Source organism: Onychostruthus taczanowskii, unplaced genomic scaffold (genome assembly GCF_017590055.1).
Source record: "Onychostruthus taczanowskii isolate IOZ18803 unplaced genomic scaffold, ASM1759005v1 scaffold44, whole genome shotgun sequence".
Classification (NCBI taxonomy): domain Eukaryota; kingdom Metazoa; phylum Chordata; class Aves; order Passeriformes; family Passeridae; genus Onychostruthus; species Onychostruthus taczanowskii.
Genome location: NW_024501903.1, coordinates 299,398 through 327,107, shown reverse-complemented (window position 1 = coordinate 327,107; position 27,710 = coordinate 299,398). Strand labels below are relative to the sequence as shown.

General features: G+C 39.9%; 1 protein-coding gene across 4 annotated transcripts in view; it reads left to right on the top strand.

Moving 5' to 3' along the window:
• TSPAN9 (tetraspanin 9) overlaps positions 1 to 27,710 on the top strand; it is a 167,647-nt gene that overhangs the window by 55,890 nt on the left and 84,047 nt on the right. For 2 of the 4 annotated variants that reach the window (XM_041414103.1, XM_041414102.1), the window contains one exon: positions 21,214 to 21,293. The exons of 1 other annotated variant lie outside the window; for it this stretch is intronic. In XM_041414103.1, coding sequence (XP_041270037.1) covers positions 21,231 to 21,293 — 63 coding nt within the window. In that variant the 5' untranslated portion in view covers positions 21,214 to 21,230. Of the gene's footprint in view, positions 1 to 20,343; positions 21,294 to 27,710 lie in introns of those variants that run through there. One more of the 4 variants, XM_041414101.1, reaches the window with a different exon arrangement.

Below are 27,710 nucleotides of genomic sequence, written 5' to 3'. Positions count from 1 at the left end.
AAACCTGTCAAGATGAGTCAACATGAGAGGCCAGTTCATTTGCAATCATCCCTGGCATGAAATTTCTCAGCAACAAGTGCCAGGTCCTGCACCTGGGATGGAGTAACAGCAGGCACAAGTACAAACTGTGACAGGAGTGTCTGAGTGCCCTGCAGGGAGGGCCCTGGGGGTGCTGGGGCAGCAGCAGCTCAGTGAGAGTCAGCAGGGTGTGCCCGGGCAGCCCAGAGGGCAGGATCCGCGTCCTGGGGGCACCAAACACAGAGCACAGCCGGGCAGAGCGGGGATCATCCCCTGTGCTCAGCGCCCGTGCGGCCTCACCCGGAGTGCTGGGAGCAGCTCTGGGCACCACCACTTCAGAGGGGTGGGAAAGTCTCTGAATGTGTGCAGAGGAGGGAAACAAAGCTGGTGAAGGGACTGGAAGGCGTGTCCTGGGAGGAGTGGCTGAGGACTCTGGGTTTGTCCAGTTTGGAGAAAAGAGAGGCTGAGGGACAACCCCCTTGCTCTGCAGCTCCCTGAGGAGGGGAATTGGAGAGGGAAGTGCTGATCCCTTCTCCCTGGCATCCTGTGATAGTACAAGGGGGAATGTTTCAAAGCTGCATTAGGGGACATTTAGACCTGACATCAGGAAGCATTTCTTCCCTAGGATGGTGGTCAGACACTGGAATAGCCTTCCTAGAGAGGGGGTTGATATCCTAAGCCTCTCAGTGTTTAAAGGGCATTTGGACCGTGAGCTTAATAATATGCTTCAACTTTCAGTCACCCCTGAAGAGGTCAAGCAGTTGGATTAGGTGATTGCCAAAGGTCCCTTGTGCCTGAAATATTTTATTCTATTCTGTTATATTCTGTTCTATTCTATTCTATTTGTTTCGTTCCACTCCACTCTATTCCCTGGCCATGCCCTATGTCTAATCACTGCAGTTCATCTTATATTCTTATTCTGTTTCTGACTGTTCCTGTGGGTGAGGCTTCCTTTTCCCTGTGGATGCATTTAGGCTAAGTGCCACCAAGTAGAGCCATGGCCAGCCAGGGATCTCAGCACCAGCCACAGGAGGGATTTTATACACCTCATGGGTTATCGCCTTTGTCAGCAACAGTGGAGACCAGGGCCTTGGTACTGGACAGACCAAGCATCTGAGGCCAGCAATTGGAGGGATCCATGTTGTGTATGTGTGCAAACAGTACAAATTTCATTCTAATGAGCTTTCTTCCTGATCAGCCAGTGAGTAGCACAGGACCAAGCCTACTGTCTATATCTATGTGAAGTTGTGCCTGCAGGGGGTTTAAATTGAATTTTAGGATTAATTTTTTCACTGAAAGGGTTGTCCAGCATGGGAACAGGCTGCCCAGGAAAGTCTTGAGTCACCATCCCTGGAAGTAATTAAAAGATATGTAGATGTGGCACTTAGGGACGTGGTTTAGTGGTGGACTTGGCAGTGGCAGATTAATGGTTGGACTTGATGATCTCCAGGGTCGTTTTCAACCTCAATGTTTCTGTGATTCCATGATATTCTGTGTACGTGTGTGTGTGCATTTGAAATATGTGCGTGGCCTTGCTGGATGTGGGGACATGAACCTGTATGGCCTTGCCTTAGTGGGGCTATCAGATTTGGCAGCTCTTAGGAAGTTCTTGTTACTCTTTCTAGTTTTACAGCTGGAAATCTAAAATTTAAATATTGTTGATGGGAGGAGGGGTGAAAATGAGGTTGGTTTGGTGTGTATAGGGTTTTTTGGTGGACATTTGAGAACAAAGAAGTTCACAAATAATTTGGTATCTTTTACACAAATGAGTATTAACACAATATTCTGAGAGGTTTGCCAGTGCTAGCAACTGGGACTAGGCTTGCACTTACATGTCTTAGTCTTCTTTTGGCACTTCTTATTGGCCTTTCTCCATCTTGCTGTTGAATAAGAGCTTTGGTCTCTCTCCACTAAACTTTTCCAGGACACAGGATGCCTGAATTCTAGGGTGAGTGCCTGAACTCCATCCTTATAAAATGGCTTGGCTAATCTGATTATGAATGCAGGCTGCAGAGAAGTACACAGCTGGTTCTGCTGAGTGTGCAGAATGTCGTTACAAATGCTGAAAAGTGATAAAAGTGTATTTATCTAAAAATAACTTCTAGTGGATTTTGTGTCATCCACTTACATTGTGACTCACCTGGTGATCCTGAACTGTGAAGATGGAATGTAAAACAATGGATGACATACTGTGAAATTTGGCACAGAAACCCTCCTTGCACATTTTTTCCAAAATAAAAACTCTGGTGTGTTGTTGACCATAGAAGTGCACTTCTTGTATTGTGCAACCATGCTGGAAATATTTTTGAAGTATTTGCAGATGTTCCTTAGTGCCTCAGCCCTTTTCCTTTTCCAAGAACTTTGGTAGTACCAGAAGTGAAGAAAATCAAAACCACACTAGGTTATACTTTTTTTTTGTGAGATAGTCACAGGGCTAGGTACTACTTTCTTTGTTTCTTGGTCTCAAAGAACTCATCTCTCAGATGTCAGACTCTGTATTTCTGTTTCTCCTGGAGCCAGAACCGGCATTCTGTCCAGCTTCCCAAGACACTGCTCCAACCAGCTGGCCCCTTGCAAGAGAGGAACTTCTTTAACTTGTAATATGTGTAGCATATAGACCTTTTTTTCATAATAGCCCTCAGATGTTTGCAAAGAGACATTGTTTTAAGCCATCCTATTTTCTTACTCTTTGTTTTTTCAGCTTCTCTATTAAGCCATAGATGAATGCAATAAATATCCTGAGAGTAAAATTGGTCCATGTTACTCCTAAACTAGAACAGAACTGTGTTCGTCAGAACTATTAAAGCAGAATGGAAAGCAGAGGCTGCCACAGACATCTTAAGACAAATCCTTGGACTGAAATTGAAAAGAAAAAGATCTGTACAATGCATGTGTCCCTTTTTGGTCTCCTGGCCAGCACTGCCCCTTTATTTATTATTTTTTGCTGCCACTGGAGCCATTGGTCTGTGCTGTGTACCAGGAGAGCATTAACCTTGTTTTTTCTTGGTTTGTGAAAGAGCATAAAAAACCAGAAAACACAGACTATATTCACTTATTTGTCTTCTCTACCTTCTGTGGTCCTTGTGATATGGCCAGTACTGAGAAATCTCTTTCCCAATCTAATATGAACAGCAGCACAGAAAATGTTTAAAAGTTCAGCCAAGGTAAAGCTTGATCTTCCTGGGCTTTAAGGATACATATGAGAAGATTTTCCAGTTTTGTGTGTTTTTACCACTTCCTGGCTTAGTAAAATGTGAACCTTCTGAACTGCTACAGCTGCCCTTTTCTGCCTCTTGTGCTGCTTTCCCTCAGCATAGCAACAGTGTTTGTACCTTAAAAACCTTACAAACAGTTGGTTTTTGTCCTGTTGCAGGTGTTGCATTCCTAGGAAATTCCAGGTCTGAATTCCTACTTATCTTCCCTTACCTGGCCTGTTTGTTGCAGCCCTTCTTTCTGTCATTCTCCTTGGTAGCTGTTTCCACCTTCGAGCTGACTTGCAAGTCAGCTTATCCTCACTGGGTGCTGATGATCCTGTCTCAACAGCCCTGTCTTTGCTTCTCTAGCACCGGGGTACAAATACAAGGCTTTGGTCAAATGTCTTCCCCTCCATGTGCTACCCACTTTATCAAGCTGCTTTTCACTCTGCTCAGTTGTTGCTTGGTTGATGGTAGAAAACTGATTAAAAGCACGCACAGGCTTGTAGAGATCAAGTGCAAATTCTGTAATTTGGTTTATTAAAGACCAGCTTCACTGAATGCATCAATTCAAAGGTTGGATTTTCAGTGTGATTAGAAATCCTCTGCATAGGGTGCAAGGACAGTCAATATTAAAAGTTAACAGTGCCAGAACCTGGAAAACTGAGATTGAGAAAATGCAGTCAGATGCCTTACAGTAGCAATGGGGAAGAGATTATCTCTGTTTCCTGATGCTCAGTGCTCATGAGGCCACACCAGGCTGTATCCAGGGCTGGTCTTCCCAGTACCATGTTGATGCTGACAAGCAAATGCAGTGAAGGGCCACAAGGAGATTCCAAAGGGTCTGGAGCACATCCTGTTGAGAAGATGTAGGTAGCTGGACTGATTTAGGTGGAAGAACAGGCTGATTTTCATAACCTTACTTTCCTTAGGTAGTGTGTTAGAGATGACAGTCAGGTTCTTCTCAGAAATCCTCAGGGAGGACAAGAGCCAGTGGTCACAATTGGTGCCTCTGTAAGTCCCAAATGGAGGTGAGGAAAAAAGTTTTACTTGGGGGTGCTGTTGTGGGAAGAGATTGCTCTAGGAAGCTGTGGAATCACCAACCTTGGAAGTTCTCCAAATTCTGCTGGACAAGGTCTTAAGTAATATGATACAGCTTTGAAGCTTGCTCTGCTTTGACCATGGGGTTGCACTAGGTGATCTCAAGGGGTGCCTTTTACCCGGCATCATTCTGCAAGTCCAAACAGTATCCCTGAAGGGTTTATTGTAGCAGAAGGCTGACTGTTAAAATTTCATTTAATGTTAAAGAGTGACAAGGGAGTACTTGAAAAAAAAAGCTTGAGTTTTCCCTCTTGCTTACCCCTCAGTTTAAATAGCTTGTGTTGGGTGAGCTTTCTTGCTGTGCCACTATTGTGTGATTACTGTTTTTGTGAGATGGTAGCTAAAATGAAATGTCTGTATGAGTGAGGACTAGAAACTATAATGTTGACCTTCAAAAGAAAGGCAAGGTTTTTCTTAGCAATTACTGTCCTGAAAGTGTAACCACTGGTAAAATAATGGGCCTGATATTAAAAGAGGATGCAAACTCAGAGTCTGCAGGGTGACAGAATTGTAAGCAATAACAACATGAGTTCATAAAGAATAAATCTTGCCAGACAATGTAATTGCTTTTTTTGATAGAATTGCAAAATTAATGATTTTAGGGAATCAAGAGGGAAGTAGGTATATGTTTACTTTCTAACATGAAGATTAATTGAAATTCACTTGGGTAGGAAGAAAAAAGTTGGGTGAAATATAAACAGGAGCTGATTATCAGCAGTGGTGTAATGGTTATGTATATACTGGAGTTTTGTAACATTTCTGTTAATGATATGACAGAGGGAGAGAGAAAATTCTCTTAATGAGCTTTGAAAACAAACTGGGAATTGTGAGCCTCAGAGCAGAAAAATAAGGGGGCGATGGGTTTAGACATATAAAGAGAAAGTAAAATGAGATTAAACTTGGAGAACTGTTAAATCAGGAGACGATGTGCTATCTGGAGCATATATCCTAAACCAAAGTGGGGAGAGAAGTATTGAAAAGAGGCCAGTCTGCGGTGCTGAAAATGGCAGCTGTGGTCCTAGAACCCCTTCCGAGCAGGGCACTCAGCCTTGCTCCTGCCTCTCTGCAGGGCCACTTTATACGCCTTGCCTAGGTCTTGGGGCTTGAAGGGTAGAGTACACTGTGCAGAAATTCACTTTCTGCTGCTGTTGTGATGTGTGCTTGAGGCTACTCCACACACTGAAGGTGTGACTGCCCAGCTCCAGTTCTGTCTGTTACTGTTTAAAATTCTGCCAAGAGCAGTGTGAATGAGTTCTGATTTTCTTTTGGATGGTTGAGCTCATTACAGACCTCTCCCTTCCTCCCCTTGTGCCCTGCCCAGACTGCAGGTTCTCCTCTGTGTCCCTGTGACAGGGCTGTGCAGGGTGAGAGGCTGTGCAGAATGTGAACCCAGCCGTGTGTGTGCCCATCCCTCACGCAAGCTCCAGGTCAGCCTCGCACACTGCTCTGCCTTGCTGCTATTGATATTCCAAACACATGCTGCTGAGTGTTGGCTTGGGTTTCCAGGGCTTGTACAGCACCCTGCCTGCTCCCTTCCCTCAGATTTCACTGAAGACAGTCTGGATGCATAAATCTTACTTCCTTAGAAATCCAGAGTGAGAGTAAGTTACATGATTTGGGGCAGGAAGAGTTGCCAGGATCTGTTACTGTTGCCATGTTGCAATTTCATTTATAGCTAAGAGGGAAATTTTTTTTTATTAAGTGTGGAGACAGAGGCTTCCAGGATAAACTAGAATTGACCACTAAATTACTTAAGTTTATCAGTGTCCCTATTTCTTTTGGAGCTTAAAAAAAATTAATCTAATTTTCTGTATGTTCATCCCTTTTAACTCCTGTAGCGGCCTTATGTGTCTACATAACTGTACTGACACGCTGAAATAACACTTCTAAAAATCTCAAGGACATCTGATCCTGTTAGGAGCAGTACAATTGCTTATTACTTTTTAAATCCATAGGAATGGTATCCTGGGTATTTCAGACGTAGCAAGTTTTTTTTCCTTGGAGTTACAGCAGACAATGCTACTTTAACATAGAATATGGTCACTTGCTATGGGAAGAAATCCTGTTGACAACCTGCATGGCTACCCAGATGAGCCTCAAAAAGAGAAATCATGTCAGAGTATAAAAATCCTTTAGATTCTGTAAGAACGAAAGGAATGTAGAACACTTTGGAAGTATGTGTCTAGGATTCTCTAACTTCATCGTCAAAATTAATTGTGTTTTATAGTTACATGAGTACTGGAAGTAGGGAAGTTAAAAATATTTTAGCTCTTTCAGCAGTTCCATCAAAATAGCTCTTTAGCATTATTAGCACCCGAAGATCAAAACCATATTTGTTTGCCTTCTTCATATATTATGCTCCTTGTGATATAGCACAGCAAAGGAAGCAAAACACTGCAAGGAAGTGTTTTCATATGCTAATGTTTACCCTTAGAACAGTTCATTTCAAAAAGGTTAGTGACAATATGACTAATAATCCATCAAAATCCCAAGAAAAATAATGCACCATGTATGGCTGGTGCAGAATGAAAGACCTAGGGAGATTCAGCTCCATGGCAAGACTGTTCACAACTGTTAAAAACTGTAACAATAAAGCAGTTATTGGGGTATATAGCCAGATGTAGCACCATTTTGCCTTTTTTGAGTTTAGATGGATGCATCTAAAACTGTACCAGCTTGTCAGGTCAGTGTCTTTAAATAGCTTTCCACTGTCATGACATAGTGGCAATACCAAAAGAAGCTCCACCATCTCTGTGCTCAGGGATCACGCTTTCTTCTCCCATGTAAATAGTTTAATTTGGGATCTTACAGAAATTTACTCTTGAAGAGATTAAACCAGCTCTTCATCTGTGTGGATGGTACATCTCTAGGGGCAGATGGATTGCCTTTAAATAATTACTAATCCCTGCTTTTTGCAAATGAATTACATTCCTTTCCCTGGGGAAGGTCCTTCATTCTGACAAAGACACTCTTGTATGGAATTCACACTCCAGTAGGGGGGAAAAAAAAGGGCATGGTGATGGGAAAGACTGGAATTTGTTGTGTCGTTTCATCTGCTAAAGAAGAAATTTCTGCTGTTAAAAGAAGACAATAGTTAACAGATTTGAAGGGATAACTACCAAATTAAGTCACACAGATCAGACAGGCTTTATGATCTGCAGATACTCAATTGAGAGGATGAGGGTGTTCCTAATTTGTCAAATCTAGCTACTGAGAAGAAGCATCTCTTTTTTCCCCTCCTCATCAGTGGGATTTCAATTTCAGTTCGCCAGTTTTTCACTGCTTGCAACTGTAGTTCAAGTCACTGATACTCTGAGAAGTTCAGTGTCAGTCTTTCACAGTCTGAGTTTTGGATCTTAGAACAAAATGTTAGAATCTCAGCAAAGTCTAGGATGAAAGGAGATGCTGGAGAGCACGTGGTGCAACCTTCTATTGAAAGCAGGGCCCTAGTTCAGGTTATACAGGCCCCTGTGAAGCTGAGTCTTGAATATTTCCAGTAAGGGAGATTCTAACATCTCGCTAAGCAGTCTGTTCCAGTGTTTAATTGCTCTCCCACTGATTTTTTTTTTCCACTTATATCCAGGTCAACTTCTCTCCTGAGCAACCTCTTTCTATTGCTTGACTTGCCAACGTGCTTACTTGTGAACAAAGTACCACCATCTTCTGTAACTGCATTTTAGTTACTGAGAGGCATTTATTGGCCTTCTGGAAAGGGAGAGTGTTGTACATGTTAGGCAGCACATCCGTCCTGACCTTAATGTCGGCCTAAAGCCTTAATATTAACATTTTATGAGGTGGAAGTTTTATTTCAAAACAGCATACAGCACCTCTGAGAGTATCTTAATTTGGAATTCTGTCCCTAAGCACTTACCTTTCCTCTTCTATAATAGAAGTCAATGCTTTAACTTTTCACAGTATTGAGAGATGTGTGTCAAAAATGTGTATCTGTTTTTTCATTTCAAAGGGTCCTCGCTTACTTTAAAAATGTGGTTTACAGATTATGCATAAGAGCTACTGGTGACCAGGCTGTGAAATCTGAGAGGGAATCTGGTTGACAGAGCTTTGTAGCAGTCTTCCATGTCAGGCCTTCAGTAGTCTGAGGGTTTTCTTTTCAGCGCTTGAGAGAAAATCTGTAGAAATCTGTTTCGGATTATTTGGCTTCTGAGCATTTGTTCTTTATATTAAAAAAAAAAAAAATCTTTAATATACATGAAGACAGTTATGTGATAGACATTTTGAAGGCTCTGGTGCCTGGGAACAATTTGTTAGGGAGCAATTTTTAGGGAAGAATTCATTATTCCCCACTCCCCGCTTCCTGCCTACAGCTTGGTATTGATGTAGTCTTTCAGACTCAGATATCATTGATATTTGATAGACACAAACACAGCAGATGGAGTAGGTAGGGGCAAAAGTGAGATACCTGCATAAATGGAGCTAAAAGAGCTGTAAAACAGCTATAGGCACTCTTTGGGAGGCACTGAACTTTGATCAAGACACTTTCTTGGTCTTTTTTTTCTTTCAGCGTAATATGGAAGCTTGGCATATAATTACAGGACAGGTGTAAAGCATCATTCTGCTTGGAAAAATATTACCTGTAAAGAGAAACTGCACTTTACAACTAATCAGCTCTGTTCCCTTTGTATGTTCAGAGATCCATAAGGCTTGATTCTGTTGATTAAGGTTTTGTTGCTTTTTGCTTCCTTTCAACCTCATTTCCAGTGGTGTACCTCAGGGAGTGAGAAAAAGTTTTTCTAATCTTTTTTTTTTTAACTTACCATATTACAGTTTCCAAAATTTTTCAGTGTATGGGGCAGAAAGCATTCAAGTTGATTTAAAAGTAAAAAACACAGGGAAATGAGACAACTTAATTTAGCAATCCTTGAAATACTAGAAACATGGAATTTCAGAGTGCAGTTCATGCAGTCAGGTTTAGTTGGAATCTTGTGTATTTCAAGTACTGTGTTTCTTCTGGAAGTGACAAACCTACAGAATCTTTTCTTGATTGTATCTACCAAATTACTTTGCTTCAGCTTGTAGAAGGGAGGAACCCCATTACTGATAAACGTTTAATATAACAGCTTCCATGCTGTTGGAATAGAAACCCAAAGTATTATACACGACAGGCTTGTAATAAAACCATTGGCACAGAAGTGGGGGAGGAGAGGAGTGAGATATGCTCGATTTAGAAAAGTTGTGTTTCAGGTATGGGATGAGATGATGAGTTCATAAAACTCTTCTGAAAAGTGTCTGGGTGGCTTGAGAGAATTTCTGTTACTTCTGAGCAAATGTTTGGCTGGAAAGGGACAAGTGCAACATAAGAAATTAGTATATGAGAAAAATAACAAAGGAGGAGAACCCATCTGCTGGATAAAATCCAGGGAATTTTTCTTTTTGGGGCATTGATGTCTGCACCTGCATGTATCTGTTTTATAGACATGGTGATTGTAAAGTTAAAACAACAACAAAAGCAAACAAAACATTACCAATGGATTGTATTATTGCAGATTTACTATTAGCTTGCTTTCCTGAAGGGAAGAAATAGGGAAAGCCTTTTCAGTAAATTAGTTTAGATTTAAAATTACTCTAGACTTCGACATTTAGGAGAGAAGAGAGAAAGATCATACACACATTCTTGCTATGGGCATCAAATTTGACTCTGCAAGGCATGTTTGGACCCAAACTATCACTGTCTACCCTAAAATGATACTGCATTTTGCAAGCCTTTAGTTTCAGTCATGTTGTTTAAAACCCCATCTGGATGCACACCATTTGCTAAAGTTTATGGCTGTGTATTTTTGATAGATTGCCCTGAACCAGTCTGCAGAGCAGAGTGTGAAACATTGTGTTGGTTGCTTCTGAAATAAAATGCCAGCATCCCAATTAATTTGTAAATGGAAAATATCTGCCTGTGATGAATTTATGAAGTGCAGCTAAAGGCCAATTGATAATTCATACAGTAATAGCTACTGCATACTTGTGACACACCTAAGTAGATCTGAGCAGACTGAATGACACAAATAGTTTTCCCCTACAAAAGACACTTCTTTTTTTTTTTTTTTTTTTTTTGCTTGCCTTTCAGTTGTCTGTATGAGGAATTTTTGGAACATTTTTAGTTTTTGACTGCTGATCAAGGGTATCTATCTTGGTTTTCTCATCTCTAAGAGATACTGATGGTGCAATTAAACTTTTTCAAAATGAAGTGAATGTGGGCTTGGCTTTTGGGAAAGAGTCAAGCATGCTTGTATCCATTCTTTACACCCCATATTAGGCTCTGAATGCCTGGTATTGCTGCTAGCATTCTCTCCAAGTGTAAATGAGTCCTCCATAACGCAGATAAGGTCATAAAAATGATGTTTTCCCATTATATGTCTGCTTTTACAAAAGCTTTTTAATAATATACTGTGAAAAGTTAAGTAGCTCCTACTGTAAGTCAGGGAATTGAACTGCTGGATAGCTTTTTATGACTTGACAGGCAGGGTCATGTCAAACTGTTCTCCCCCCCCCTTTTCTTTCTTTTCCTCCTTTGTCATTTTAAATCTCTCACACCCTTATAACAAGAGCTGACACCAATCACGAAGCTCGTGAACAGCAGCAGCGTTACATAAACCTGCTGGATTATAGTAAGAGGGTTACCTTGTTTTCATTATTGCACCCTTTCTTGTATCTCATGCAGAATAGATGAGAACCATTTAGTCTCGTTCTTGTGAGATGAGTAGGGTGGCTAAAATATCTGCCTCCTCTTGGGATTTAAATCTGACTCTGTTGTTGGCAAAGCAAAAAGCATTAATTGCATGACTGCTACGTTACAGGCACATCCTATTTTAAATGTTGAAGTTGACCACATCCTACACTGTTGCCATACAACGTGCTAGAAACTTTATTGTGAATATAACTAAGCTTACTGCAAGGGCAGATGCAGATGGTCAAATATTATTATTTTTATAAATTTTAAGAGCTTCAAGACAGGAAGGAGACTGTGAATTTTGCTCAGGCTAGGTGTTGTGGAAGTTTGTTGAAAGCCATAGAAATGAACCCAGCCCAAATCAGCAGGATGGAATGTGGCTGTTCTGCAGTGCTTTGATCAGAACTTGAGAAGTGCTGTTCATGGCAGTGAAGGTATGATCCAGTTACCTTGAATTACTCAGAAACTGTTTCTTATGAATTCAGAAACATCTGCCTTCAAAGAGAAAAGGAGCTATGTGATAGGAATTGTTAGGCTATGTAGCTTGGTGTCACAGTTGATGGACTGTGCTCAGGGAGGGCCAGGAGTAACTGGGGACTGAATGGCTGTAGAGACTAGACCCCACCCTTGTTTCCAGACATTTCTGCCCAGAGTCACACGGGGGGCCCAGCAGAGGGGAGCCTGGTACATGAAGGCAGCTCTCTTCGATGCCAGCTTCATCTGTGAGACCACTGGCTCTGGGCAGGTGCTTAATTCATTTGGTGGTGTGACTCCTCTCTGAAAGCTGTCCCTCTTTGACCTGAAGGTGGGACTTGGGGTTAGGTTTTGCTTGGAGATGCTGCTGGAAGACAGCCTTTTGATAACTCACAGACATGTGAGGTGATGATGCTGCAGTAAGGCATTCAGTCTGCCACTTCCAGTGAGTCTGAGGTTGGAGGCTGGGGCTGGTGATGAGTAGCTGCCCATTGAAGACATCTGGATCTCTGCCAGCACTGACACAGTGGTTTTAAATGTCCCCATTCATGGAATGACACCTGTTTGTGTTTAAGTGCCAAAAAATGAATATTATAGCAATGAAGGAATTCATTCAATTGTGAAAGGAATGTGCTTAGAAATGTTCCTTCATGGCATAACTGAGCAGGTTTCAGAGATGTGTGCTGCCTTTCAAAAAGGAACGCTTACATCATTCTCTTGGTTCTTTCTTCACATGCATCCATGTGTATGAGGTTTTTTTCAATTTGTTGGTTTTTAAGTTTAATAGTTCTGCTAATACGTAGACACCAGCTGTCAGTTAATTCAAAACAGCAGACTGCTAGTGAAAGATAGTCTCTTTGGAACAGATGTTAGAGAAAATCCACCTGATTTTGTTCAAGAGACTTGTACATGTTGGATGCAGTTAGATGAGTTATTGTATTAATGAAATCCTGCTGCACCATCCAAGAGGAAAAACAGATATCATCTCTCATGATAGGCAAAAACCTTTGGCTATTTGCTAGCTTTCTTTATTCTGTAGTCAATAGAGGAGATGTAAAAACCTAAACTGTCATTTAAAGTGGGAGTGGAGGAGAAACACTCAGATCATGTACTTTACCTCTGCAAAAAACAGGTGTTAAATAAGAAGAATCCTTCTCAGTTCTTCGCCCCTGCTTTCTTTTTTTGGTCTTTAATTTTTAAAGCATGGTTTTGGAGATCTGTTTTGTGATCTTTCCCCACACAGTGGTGTCAGGGATGTGATACTGCTGCCTTCCTGCTGGCAGCTTTCTAGTCCCTTAATCTTATTTTCTGTGTATGCAAAGTACAAAACGTTTCCCTGCACACACTTTTTTTTTTTAATGTGTGTACTGGATGGAGACAGCAGTTTGTACCACACATTAATGGGTGTGGTACAAACAATCCAAGAGTTGATTTGGATTGTCAGCATCTTTACAAGGAGGCTCCCTCTTGAGGGTGGTCTTCCTGGTGACTTTACAAGGAATCAGTATTAGACTAATGTCACTGTAGTGAAAAAAAACTCCCTTTCTTCCTACAGGTAAGATACAAATTTAAACTACAAGGTTTTTCCTGTTGAGCTCTGAAAAGTTCGACATTTTCAGAACCAAATTTTGAATCTGAAATAGAAAAGCAGCATGGGGATGATGGAAAAATGTCTATTGAATCTGAGTAACTTCACTTTCATAAAGATAAGGTGTTGATAGAAGCAGAATTGATTAAATTTATTTTGAATCTGACCATTAACTCTTGCCCTTTAAAAAGGAGATCTTTTCATCAGCAGATTGCAAAAGATTATGGTAGAAACATAGCTCATTAGAAAAGAAGCCCTAAGATGGTTAACTGAAATTATTGGGAGTCAGAGAATTCTCAATACATGACATGCTGAAAAGTGCTTAGTTTAATGAAGGACAATAACATAGGATGTTATGGAGGATTATAAACTAATGAATTATGGGATGAGGTTGAATATCCAGACAGGATAGAGCTGGAAAGCTTAATTATGATAGTGAATAAGAGGAAGTTGCTGGGTTTTTTTAACATGATGCATATCTGTGGAACTCACTGCCCTAAAATATTGAGGTTAAGTTCTCATCAGAATTTAGGATTAACTGTTGATGGAGATGAAAAAATGTATTAATTGTTATGGAAGATGAGACAAACACTCTGCAATTAAAAGGGATACAGATTCTTAAGCTAAAAGTCATAAACAGACTGTTCCAAAGCATCTGTTAAGCTCTGCTCCCTGGTAGGATAGGCCTATCTACTTGGGCACATGCTGTTCTTTTTGCGCTCGTATTTTCTATTTTCTCTCACCTGCTAGAGAGAGAATTGGTGAGGTAGTTTTGGGACTTCAGAAAAAAAGCCTAGTTTGGTTTTGTGTCCAGCTGTTAATGTCAGTTTTTCTGTTTGGATATTAGACCATATGTGGTATGGGTTGACTTGCTCTACATGTGTACACTGCCAAGCCCAAGAAGACTCTGACTTCCAGGATTCTTAGAAACAAACAATAAATAGACTCCCTGGATTTTAGTTCTTAAAGGTGAAACTACCAATGGTGAATTGTATTCTAGCATAATATTTACAGTGCTTCTTTCAGATCTAACATATTTCATGATGTTTATGAAGTGAAAATCAAACCCCAAAAGATCCCTGTGTAGTATGTGAATGTTTTGATTTAAAAGCTTAAATGTTGGTGTAAGGATTTCCATTTTCTCTTCTGTTTTTCTGCCGCTTTGGAAACTCAGACAACCTTTTTGCTCAATCTGAGGGCCCCCGAGGGACAACTGGGACAACACACTGAAGGTGTGACATAATCAAAATTTCTTAGCTTTTGGACCTCATATTGCATTTTAATCTGCATGCCCCACATCTCCTGTGCATTAGCATATCACCTCATCATCTGTAATTGACCACAGTGGGTTAAGGTTCCTGACATGATTTACAGCTAATTCCTCTATACAGTTTGGAGACAGAATCTCATTCTCTCCCTGGTGTGAAAGCCTAAATGAGAAGTCTCCACCACATGTATATTATTACCAGTAAATGATTTTTAGTGGAAATCCCAGGGACCAAATGACACCGAATTGACACCGAATATTTGGCACAGTGGAAGGTTTTACAACAGGATCTTGTTTTCTTCGTCATCCAGTCAGTGAGGACCCCATATTAGAAGGATAAACTTTTCTCATTGGGATATATTAATATAAACTAGTAAGTATTAATTTAGGCCATTCAAAGAGATTTTACCTTTTTTTACCTCTTTACCCTGGGGAGGCAAGGAGTGTTACTCATCAGAGGCAGCCACGAGCTGCTGTGCTCTTGTTTTTGTCATAGAAACAGATTAATTCATTTCCTTTCCAGTAACAATGTCAAGAAGTATAATTTCTCTTGGTGAATTCAGGACTAATGGAGGTGGGTGTTGGATTGAGGTGCCTAGACACTCAATTCTTGTATCTGTAAGAAAAGAATCTTTATCCACAGATCTCAAACTCAGTGCCTCCTCAGCGGTGTTCCTTCACACAGTTCCTGCATCCTGGAGTGCTGTCTCACTCCTGTCTCTCTGCAAGGCCTTCTTTTTCTTCAGCCATGCCAATACTAGGTGGAGTTCCAAAACACGGAGTTCAGCCTCCGAAAATCCATCTGAGCATCCTGATTTTCCTTCCAGCTTATGCTGTATACATACCTGCCTATCCCTGATCCTTTTACCTGGCCTCTGGAGCTGACTTTCTTCTGCAGGAGGAATTGAGGATCAGGTGATGCCTTTTGGATGCTTTTGGTTGTGCTAGAAGAGAGAAGGGCATGAGGTTGTTGCCTCTCACAAAACATTGGGATTGTTCGCTGGTCAGGTCACAGGCACCAGCTGTGAGTAAGCCTGTTTCTTAATGAATCCAATCTCTCCCTCCGTCAGCTGTCTGTCCACTAAGTACCAAAGGAAATGGTGGTTTTCTGACCATGAGAGAAATGGCTGCTCCTCATGCTGCTAGGGAAACTAAGAGTGCATTCCACTCTTCTCTGAACACTTGGTAGTGATTCTTCTTTAGCATTTGTATCAAACAAGCTGTTTATATAGGCTCTAAATAATGTGTGAAGCTATGATCAGTGATTGGGGAACTCCAAAGCTGAAGTTACAGTAGTTCTGTCTGTTTCTAATGGAATACTTTTCTTAGTGGAAAATGAAAATGTGTCAAAGGTTAAATATGGCTTGGGCTATTTGGTTCTAAAAAACACAGGCAGATTTTAAAACTTGTCTACCACACAAAGTTCTCCTTGAAATCTACCTTGTTTTTGTCCAATCCCATGATCAACAGAATACTTTGGACTTACAACATCCAAGCTGGAGCTTGGCAGGCCCCAGGATGTGCATTACAACCATCAGAGCATCCAGGTTTTTGGTTATAAATTCTGCAGCATGGGAAGACCTCAGAACTCCAGGAATGTGTACTTGCTAGGGTCTATAAACTTTTTTGGCATGAAAGGAAACCAAGAGCATGGAAGACCTGAGAACCCCATGGTTTTGTCTCCCATGTGATCCTAATTTCATTTCTATTCTTTTGAACATCATTTTCCCTTTAAGCTTATTCCGTGATCAGTGTTGGTTTGGTGTTTATTTTAATCTGAACTTTCAGCTGTATGCAGCTTTATATCAGTTGTAAGCTATCATTTTTCAACTTTTGTTCCTTATCTCCTTCTCATGGACTTCCAGGATTCAGGGCAGTGACTGGAAAGATGTAGTCACTGAGTTTATACTCAGCAATCTCTGTTCTTTGCCTATCTAATGTACCCTGAGGAAGACTTGTAAAACTGAGTTCCTGGTCAATATAATTTGAAATAAAAGACTGAATTTAAGAACCATATCCTTTCAACACTTGGTAGCATATGCATTTGTACATCTTTCTGCAGGGCTCACTATTGTTCTGAAGTCATGTGGTGGTGTTACTAAAACTCGTGATTTGAAAAATAATTAATTTGAGAATGGTGCAGTGGTTAGTGAGCTAGCTGAGGATGTGTGAGGCACAGATGTGGTTTGCTTCTCTGCCAGCAGTTTCCTATTCATTCTTAGCAAACATCTTGGTCCTCGAGTTCTCCATATTTAAAATAGTGACAGTAGCATTATCCTACCTAATAGAAATTGCAAGATAAAATATATAATAAGGTGTAAAATGGCTTGTGTATCATGGTGACTGGAATTTTTATTTTTCCTTTTTTAAAAAACCCCTAGAGTTTCATATTTCATTTTCAGGAATCATTATCAGGAGATATAACAAAAGCCTAAGATATTTTTGCTCAGCCTTCAGTATTTTTTCCTGTTCTTTCCTGTTGTAATCCCTCTCCCTCTCACTGGGTCAGCAATCTCACTGAAGGGGAATGTCAAATAGAATTGATTGGAAATTTCTAAAAGGGGAAAAAAAAGTTCATTTCTTTTCTATATAGCTGATGTACCTTTTATATCTGTATTATTTATTTTAAAATCTGTGTTTATAAATATGTTTATAAATTGGTCAGCTTTTGCTGCTTTGCAGCATGATTCCTCAAACCAGTTGTGCAAAAACAGCTGAGGAGGGCAGAAACAAACAGAGGGGTTCAGGAGCACTGTAGCTGGGTGTAATTGGCACTGAAGTTCTGTTGAGATTAAACTACAGGATGAAAAAAAAGATTAAATAATTTGTGAAATTCACTAAGAAATGAAGGTGCTGGGATGTGTGCTTTGGGGACTGTGGTGGACTGTTCCCAGGAGGGAATGAAATGAATCAGTTTCAGTAGGAGAGCCAGCCTCTGCTTTTTGACCATATTAATAATACTCTTCCTTTCCATTTTTGGCTATACCCATTAATTGAATCATGACATCGATTTTCATACCTATCTGAAAGTGGCCTAAATGTTTACCCTTAATATTTGGAAGAGCCATTTAAATGCAAAGGATTGATGTTTATTGCCTTGTCCCAAGCATATACACGTGGGACTGAAATGATTTTCTTGATGTGAAGGCATCACTCAGCAACAAAATTCCGTGATTCAGTAATCAAACATTAATGAAGTACAGAGTGAGCTTTTGAATGTTTTTCATGCCCTGATTACTAAACAGAGGTAAGATCTGTAGTGAAGCAAAATGTGTTTGTCCTCACGCTGAGGTTGCGCGGGACCCTGAAAGGTGCTGTTGCCACGCAGCAACACCTTCTGCTGGAGTCTCAGTCAGAGGCAGAGTTGAGTGCAATGGCTGGTCAAAACACAGCTGGATGGACTGCTTACAGCTTTGTCACCATTTATTTTTTCAGCAAGTAAGCAGCCCTGTGTGGTTTATTAACTGAGTACCTGAGCACTGAGTTGGAGTTGCAGCAGCAGGAAGTGGCTTCTAATCTGTAAAGATACTCCGTGGCTGTAAATTCAAGTGGCTGAAGGTTACTGAGGCTTGTAAAGTCTCCCTGGTGGCCACAGCATGACCATAGGAGAGTCATATGTTTTCTTGCTATGTATCAGAAGGAGAGGCTGATCTGGAGCTGTGTTTTCCCCACTGCTCGTTGCTCAGGTCTGGATTTTTAAGCTGTCTGTTGACTTTACGTGTGTCTTTGGTTGGGACTATTCTGAAGTACAAACTGTGCTGTAGACCAGGCATGGAGATCTCTTAATGGAAGGTACATTAGAGGTAATGGTTTAGCAAACCAGTATTTTGCAGTATTTGGAGGTAAAAATAGAAAACTGGAAAACTTCATTAAGTTCTAATAATGAAAACTTGAAAAAAAAAAAGGTTGGAGGTATAGTTGGGTTGCTTTTTTTTTTTTCCTAATCACCAGTAGAAAGTTTCCACTATTTACAAACTATTAGAGTATTTGTGAAATTTTTTTGCTTATTATAGGATATTCTTTTAATTTTTTTAACCTTGAGGAGGGCGGATTAATTATTTTTGTCATGTACTTACAATGGGAAGGCAAATATTTATATTGTGTTAATTTTCACAAGTGCACAGCAATTTTTTTTTCTGTAGCTAGTCTAAGTCAGTGTAAATTTTATGGCAAACCAAAGGGTGCAAAAACTAAAAAGCTAAAAATGCTTTAAAGTACTTGTTCTCACAATTTTTTGGCTGAGAGCTCAGTTTTGTATGACAAGTGAAAACCGCTGAAAATATCTAGCTGCAGCATTGGTTTGCAGTGGTACAACTTTACACTTCCAGTAAGTGATTTTCAAACAGAAGAGTTTTTTCAGTCTTCCAAATCCATACTCAGACATTTGCCTTGTGTTCCAATGTGAGTTATCCTGCAGGCTCCAGTGTTTGAGGCAGGTACCTGGCTGTGACCTGCAAGTTGCTTCCGTGTTTTGCTGCGACGGTTGCTTCTTGATAACTGCTTATGGTGAAGTTTGTATGTGTGCTGTAGACATGTATAGAAATGCCCATTCTGCTTTGGTCAATGCTAATTTATCTTTTTTTTACTTGGGTATTTTGTGTGTAGCTTTTTCTGCTGTCACACACAGTGCTGAGCAGTCATCCTGCAGTCGTCTTTCTGACGGACACATCTGATGCAGGGAGCTTTGAAATTACTTTTGGAAAGCAACGTGAACAAACATTGTTGATATGGGCTTGGACCTGCCTGTTAAAATCTTATTTTAGAGCAGAAAAGGTGAGAGAGATATTACACATTCAAATACTGGGAATTTAATGTACTTTATTGGTAGAGGGATCTTTTAGCAGGAAAAGGCTGTCAAGAAAGGCACAGCGCTGCTTTAGGGTGTTGGTTCTGATGTTGTTACATAAAAGTTACAGAATCCTTAGAGGCTTTTGGCTATAGATATGTGAGATTGAATAAATGTTATATTGTCCTTTTTCAAAGATACTAGAAATAACCATGAACAGTGCATTTTAATGAGCACGTGGAGGGGTCAGTTGAAAATTGCATAGAATTTTGCTTTTCCTGGTAGCTGTATTTCCTTCACAGTGGCTTCCTAGTGTGGTTTCTTTCTTTACAGAAAGAAAAGAATAACCTGCATTTTAAATCTGCTATAGCACTTTGCACCATTGGTGTGCTGCTTTTGTGCTTATGACAAAATGATAAATTTGGAAGTATGGGGAGTAGTGACCTGAAGTGCTTCTCTTCCTCCCCTCCAGGCAGTTGCATGCATATGTGCAGGCACACGTGCACAGTCGTGCTCTCCCTGTTTCAGAGTCCTGGCAGGCATGTTGCACTCCTCTGTGGAAAAGAAACGTGGCATTTGGGTCAGTGTTTCTAGTTCACAGACGACCTGTGATGTAAGATGGCTTATTGCTGTACACAACAGGAATCTCTGATGTACTTGTTAAATAGCATGTAAAGAGCTGCAGGCTCAGATCCCCTTATGTTTTAGGAGTTTTAGGAATTGAATGATGACCTCGTGAGAGGCATCGGCTCTGTCTGGTTAATTATATCGCAGGTGATGGTGTCGCCTTATGTGCACATACAGCTGAGATGTGTGCCTAAGCAGTGTGTGCTGGGTGCTAGCCTATTCTCATTGCTTGTCCCGTGGGATTTGTTTAAGCCAGAAAAAAATGTAAGTGACTGTTAATGAGCAGAGAGAGGTTAGCACCTGTCTGTCGAATCCATACTTTTTCTGTATTTTATTGCATCAAAGGAATATCACTGCCTAACGGTTCTAGCGCATAAACAGCTAAACAGTACTTGACATTTAAAGAGATTTTCTGTTGTGCACTTGTATAGTCAAGAGTAATTCTAATCCTATTAAAGATATTATGTCATGGAGGCGTGTCCTGGAGGAGAAGGCTTCTGCTAACTGGCCCGATGGAAAGCAGAGGGGAGGGGCGAGCAGGAGGGCGGATTTATTACTCGATAGTTAGGTCAGGGATTTCTGTGGGAAATGCCCAGTGGTTGCAGTTGCTGATGATTTCACGGCAACAGCAGTGAAACACAGAGTGCGCTCCGGTAGCGGGTTACTGAATGAGACACTGCAAATGGGTGGAAAGAAAAAAGACAGCGTGTGAGAGAGAGTCAGAGAGACACAGAGAGGGAAGCTGAGAGCAAGGAAAGTGCTCCGGCTCGAGGAGAGTCTCCCAGGTGTACTGCAGAAGCTTTTTGGAAATGGATGCAAGGACCATCTGCTGCCTATAGATTAGAGGACTGTAGACTAGGAGTGCAGAGAAAGAGCTTATGGCTCTTTTTAATAAAAATCAAAGTTCTGCATAACTGATTCATCGAGATAAATCATGAGTGTGCTCTTGCATGGGATATTAATGTATAAATCCATGCTTCAGACAGACAGAGTTCAGCCTACATTGCTATAAAAAATAAACCCAGCAACAATGCAGTGAATAAATTCTGCAGTGATTATCTGATTTATGTACGAAGAAAAAGAGAAGCAAAACACAGACAGCTCTTAGCGCACTGTGGCATTTGCAAGGCACTGCATTTAATGCTGAGAGATGCTATACATTAAATCTGACAACTGTGAAAAGAGAGATCATGGAGAAGTCAAGTAGTGAGGATTCTTCAATTCACCGGAGTCCATCTTTGGATAGCAAAGACTCAGATTTTGCTAAACCTTCTACCTCAGGGAGGCAATTTGGTCGAGGTTTTACTGCAGGAGCTTTCTATGGTACAACTGGATCACGCACACAGAGCCACGCTGGGGTCGGAACCGGGACCGGCGCTGGGACTGGAACTGGCGTAAAAAGTGAAAAATACAGTGCACCCAAAGGCAGCAAATACGTGGTCTTTTACCTGGATCTATCCTTTGTTTTCCTTTTAGAATTTAAGAAGTGCAACATGGCAAGAGGCTGCCTGTGTTGTTTGAAATACATGATGTTCCTTTTCAATTTAATATTTTGGGTGAGTACTGCCTTTTCAGTTGCCTTCATCTGTTAGTGTATCCTGTACTGCTGCATTATGTGTATAGTGCATCTTTGAAGCAGTACTGTAAGTTCTCTCCTCCCCTCCCTCTCTCTCATACCTGCTTGGAATATTTTCAGTGTTAAACTTGTGTCTATTGGGAAATGCACATGCTTTCTATATCTTTATTGCTATCTGGTTACTGTAGTTTGGCTTCTAATTGCCCAGACTTGCTATTCTAATGTGCTTTGAACTGGGTTATCTAAGAAAGGGCAGAATTGTTGCCCTTTAAGGAAGACCAGAATTATTGTAGCATTAAAATCCTGCAGTGGCTGGATTGTTGCATTCTGTTACAATACTTGTTTTGCAAAAAGCTGAAGGTTAATGTTTAAAGTATATTTTCATTGTCACCATAAATCTCATTTGCTTTGTGTGAACTTCATTTGACAAAGTGCTTTTTCATTTGAAGGAAGTTCTGTCCCATTTGTCCAATTAAAAGCAGTAAATCATGTATGTTCTAACCTCTTAAGGTCTCGGCATAAATGTAAAATGCTTGGAATGGTGAATGAATCTGGATTCAGTTACAGCTGCAATTGTACACATTGGTGTGTGAAGTTGGAGACTTGCACTTGCTTCTCAGGGATCAAAATTGATTTTCCTCCATCAGCCAAGAGGCGTGAGGACTTGCAACAATGAATGTTTCAGCCAGCAAGTTAAAAGCATAATGGCTACTTTGAGCAAAGTATCGTCAGGTAGAAGGGAGGGAGAAAAAGTGAAAGTCTTCTGCCAGCTAAGCATCCTTCAGTACAGTATTTTTAAGGAAATCACAGGCTAATTGAAGTACTGAGTATTCATGCATATAACCCAATATGAAAGGGTTTGCTTAGTTTGAAAGCAAAGGTCACTTCTTTCCCGGTGGTTACAAAGCTTGGGCACGTGAACAAAGCCATTCATGGTTGTGATCCAGAAATATACAGTAAACTTCATAAATAAATGAAAACACCATCCTGGGAATTATTTTGGAAAAAGGGGCATTAGCAGTCTAATAACTGCCTCTGGTGTACAGATATCGTTGTTCAAATTAGAAGCCTTACTAGCAGGTTGTCTGTTTATCTTGACCCACTTACTGAAATAACCTCTAAGAGCAAGAGTTACTGGGAGATTTGGTACAGTGTTGAACCACTCATGCAACAGTGAGCTTTTATCAGTAATAGACTGAAATGCTGCAATTACTGAACTTGTGAGCATCTTACTGAAATAGATAGAACTGATCACTGAAGAACATCTGATCAAAGTTCACTTATGATTTTAATTTTTTTTCTTTTTCTGTACACATGCCCTACTAGAAAGATGCCAAATGTATTTTTTGGAATAAATAATTTTAAACACACCATATTTATATCAGACTGGCTATTTGACTCAATGCTGCATTACTTTAACACCTTGAACTATTTTTTTCATATATGTATGTTGTGACTAGTTTTAGAAAAGCTTTTATCTGGTCTCATTACTCATGTCCTCTGTGATCTGTTATGTAGGTGTCTCTTACTCCGCACCTCCTTAGATGCAACATATTTCTTTGATTTTTTCTTCTTCCCAAGCAGCAATTTTCTTGACTCTGCATCAGACCTTCAGAGTCCTTTTTTTCCATTCCTTGAACTCACAAGAACATTTCAGACTTCATCTGTGTCCTCATCTCTGTCTGCTCAGCTCCCACTGGACTTTTATACAAACACATTGCTGCTTAGGTTAAAACTAGCCTACCATCTGGAACAGTTCTCTAGTGTCCTGTGCTTCTTCAGTTCTTACCCTTACCTCTTAATCCCCTTCACACTCTCCTTACCTTGTCTTTTGTTGTGAAGCTTATATCACTTTTGTTTCTGTTACTAAACTTTATCATCACATCTCTAGCCAATATTCTAAAAATGCCCTTTTTTGATGTGAACTGTGTTATTCAGAATGAAAATAATGCTCTAGTCTGGTGAATCTGAGAGATTATTGAAAAATGCTAAATGCAAGATATCAGGTACTTTTCAAAGTAGTTTACAACAGACATGTGATCCTTTAGCCTGGTTTAAATCGCTCAGAAGTCCCCCCTTCTTAACTGTAGGTGTCTTATACTCAAATTTTGCAAGCCAGAATGATGTTCCCATACATTCTTCTAGTTTTGCTGCATTCTTTTTTTTTTTTTTGACTGTGCTATTTTATTGTTTGATGAACAAATTCATCAATGCTCAAATGAACAACATCATCCTTTGTTTCATGGGAATGCAACTAGAATGAGGCACAATACACTATATGTGTTCTGTAGTTTGCCACATCTGGCTTTATACTTGGAACCTTCACTAGTTCCAGCATGACTGTCCAAGAGATTGTGAATGTTTGGCTCTGTATGTGCTCCTTGCTGATGCTGTGCACCTGCAGCATCTCTCACTCCTGCCCTGAACTCTCCTGCTAGCCCAGCACTGTACTCCCCACACAGCTCTGCCAGTGCCCTTTGTTTCTGCCCTGCCCTGGAGCACTCCCTGCTGTTTCAGTCCTATTTTCCTTCTTAACCTGTTTTTTCCATTCCCAGGTTTGCCTGTTCTCACTGCTTCCTTCTGAATTTCTGTTAAGAAACCCAAGTCCAAAAGCGTGAAGCTGTGGCCTGCTCTTGAGCAGTGACTATCATCTTTTGCAGTGCAAGGTGATTTATTTTTAAAAAGGGAAGCTTCACTTTTAAATATGAAATTTCCTGAACTGCATTTTAAAGCAGAATGAGGCTCCTGGTCTTTAGAGATGAGGAGACCACTTCCACACTGTTACCATATGAAATGGTGCTTGTGAGATGCTTCCTCTGAACGCTGGAGGTGCCCTTTGGCTTCCCAGCATGCTGGGTACGATTGTTTGGGTTGATTCTTCACGTTGGCCCTGAGGAGGATGTTCTTCTGTAGGAAAAGAGGAATCTTTTTCCATCATTTCTTCTGGAGGCAGAGAAATGGGGCCTAATCTGTGTCTCATGGGCTAATGAGCTCTACTCCTCTTTCAGCCTTGCAGCTAACTCATACAGATTTGACAACTAATTATATGTGAATATTATATATCACACACATTATTTTTACATACAATGTATTTTATTTATTTCAATGTGTATCCATAGATATTAATGCACAGTGGTATGTTTCAAGAGTGCAGTAGTCAGTGGATTCTCTCTGCACTTTGTACATGCTGTTGCTGTGATAACTGCTGCAACTGAGTTGTAGCAAAAATTCAGTGTCTGAATTCAATTCATGGCAAGAAAATACAGCTTTTGAAAACTACTAGCATGTGTATCAGTTAACCTGGAAGGATCACCTACGAGTTGTACAAAGCAAATTTGTCTAAGTGGGGCGTAGCAGTAAGTTGGAACAGAAGGTGTTTCTCCACTGAATTACTGAGAGCTTCAGGTATTTCTCTGTGTCCCTCTGATTCTTAACAGTTGTTCATGGCCATCTGGCATTGCTTTCTTTCAGAGATTAGGAAAGTCTGAGCTGAGGGTTAAGGAAGCTTATAGTATTTAATTGTGTGCCTAGGATGATGATTTACACTGAATTCATCCTAAGTGCATAATATGTTTTACAAAGAGACTGGATGGACAGCTACAAATGTTAATTGATTTAGTTTGCCTTCAAGAATATTTATGTGCAAACATGAGAAGATTGCAAAGTCGCCGATATTGCTCTGCAGAAGAAATAAAGTATTGATTTTTGTTTCTACAGATAGCAGCTAAATTGTCAAGGAAGGTAATCACTAAATATAAACATTAGGGCATATGTCTTTCTATGGGAGATTTCACTTCATTGTTATTAGAGGAAAGGATTACAATAATTATTTCACAAAATATATCAGAAAATATTACTGGTTATAGAAGAAGAAGTTCTCTGAAACATGATTTAAAAAAAAAAACCACTCATGAAATGAGCCTTTCATGTGGTCTTAAAATGGAAATTTTGAAATGACTGGCATAAGATACCAAAAAGTCACTAGGGAACTTTGCTAACAGTCAGTGGTTACATTTTGTCTTGTTCTATTAATTTAACTTAGGTTAATGAGTTTGCATACAGTGAAGCATTCATAGTAGACATCTTGATCATTTTTCCTATTGCTTAATTTTAATATAAAATGCATTTTACTAGGAGCTGTATGGCAGGATTATTAAGTCTGATCTTATGTTTCAAGAAGAGCTAAGGAAAAGCTAAGCATAGTCAAGAAAATCCTTAATGGGGTTTATTTGTTAAAAACTTTTAATATTAAACCATAAAAAATCTGATAAGAATAATACCTGTGTATTAATGTTACAATTAAAAGCAGAAGTTATAATCAGAAGTTACAATTTATCTAATTTAAGTGGAGTGAAATATACAAATTTAGTTTTTTAATATTTACTTTCAAAGTAAATTTTCTACTAGCATTTTCCTTTTACTGAAACATACGTTTAGAAGAGAAAAACATGGTCTGGAAACTTGCTGGTCCAGCAGGAGCAGCAAAAAGTCAAATACAGCAAATTTTTCCCTAATGCTCTATTGTAATTACAATAATGGATAAAGACTGCTTCTGGATAATATTTTTCTGCATTAATTATTTGTGCAATTTAATCTTAGAGCAGGAGTAATTAATATTTTTTTCTGTAGATTAAAACCAATACTGTGCATTTATCAATGAGCATAAAGACAGCAGTACAGCAGCCATGCAGGCTACTTTTACTCAAGTCTCAGGTCATACTAAAAGAGAGGGAGCATGTCCATTTTCTGGGTCTGGCTGCTGTCAAAGCTCTTGATACTGTAAAGCAGCTAACAACTTTAGAATGGTTTGCATAAGGTAATCCATACTTATTTATGCCAAAATGGAATAAATAATATAGTGCACTGTTTAGTTTGAAGTACAAAGCTTTAATGCCTAACTGAACCTGTTGAACAGACAGTTAAATCATGTGAAGAGACTTTGCCCCTACAAATAACTGAAAATTAATCTCTGAGGTTTAAAAGGGGTGGACAGTTTGTCCCTTAAATCAGAACAAAATTGCTAACGACAAACAGCTTTGGAAAGGACACACATTAAATTTCTCTCTTTTTGTTGCCCTCCCGCTGGCTGCATTATCTGATAGTCTCCATTTGCTCACACAGGGGATAATGACAAAGAGAGACAGTGAGTGACCCTGGGATGCTTGTCTCTTGAGATAATAGTGATATTTACTTCTGTTGTATTTTCACTCTAATGACATAAGCGTGGTGATGGTTGTGGTACAATCCTGTGAAAATAAGACTATCCAAAAGCAAGCAAGCAACCAAAACCAAACAGAAAAATCCCAAACAAACAACCCCTCCCCCCAACCAAAAAAAAAACCAAACAAACAACCCACATCAAAAACCCAAGAGAAGCCAGCAAGACAGTGAATTCTGGGAAAGCTAATGTTTTCAGTAGCATTAGCTGGAGAATTCTTTTTTTTTCTGATAGGGATTTGAGAAGCTGTGAAAAGGTCCCAGCTATTAGTTTTAGTTTCCTATCCAAATGGTATAGCACTGTTGGTGTCCCTATGGAAACATGCACCTCAGTGGGGGAGAAGTATTACAAAAACATTTTAGCATGACAATGTTTTGGCTGGGAGGAGAAGGAAAGGTAATATTGAGTTCAAACAGTGTGGTGTCCTAATGAATGTGAGGTAAATGAAGTCCATTTGTAACTAGCGTGATGACATTACAGAATAATATTAAAATGTTATTGGAGACCTGAGACTAGTTTTAATTTAAAATATTGAGGTTTGCTTGAGAGCTGAGTTAACACTGATTAATCCGGGTGGTGAGGGCCTCAAACCTCGTTTTAGGGTCTAAGCTGTTTCAACTTGATAGGCAAGACATGGGATACAGCATTTTTTGCTGTGTTCCTCTCACTAACTACTCTTTGCTAACACTGTATTTTATTTAGGTTGTTTTGGTTTAATTTTTTTAGATGCGGGGGATTTTAAAATTATTTTGGTTTTCCTTCAGTGTGGAAGTGTTTTAATTCTAGCTGTTGGTAGGTGTGAGAGCCATTTGTGTCTGTTATTTTGGATAAACAATGAGTTGATTCATCACTCAGGCAGACTTGTACACAACTGTTGTAAAGTGGTCTGTTGGACAATTTGTTCATTTGTACATGAGGAGGTTTCTGGTCATTGAAGGGGAGAAGTGCAGTAAGAATTTCAAGCTGGAAAACAAATTCCTCCCCTCCAGTTCTCCCTGCACCCTTGTACTCCCAGAGTTAAATCTTTCTTTAAAACATATGACTCAGGTTCTGTTCCTCGTATCCTTTGAGGATGTGAGGATGACATTAAACAAATTTCTTCAGCCTTCCATGTCTCAACTCCCCTAACTTTAAAAACAAGAATGTATCGAATTTCCATAAAGCGATGACTTATTGTCA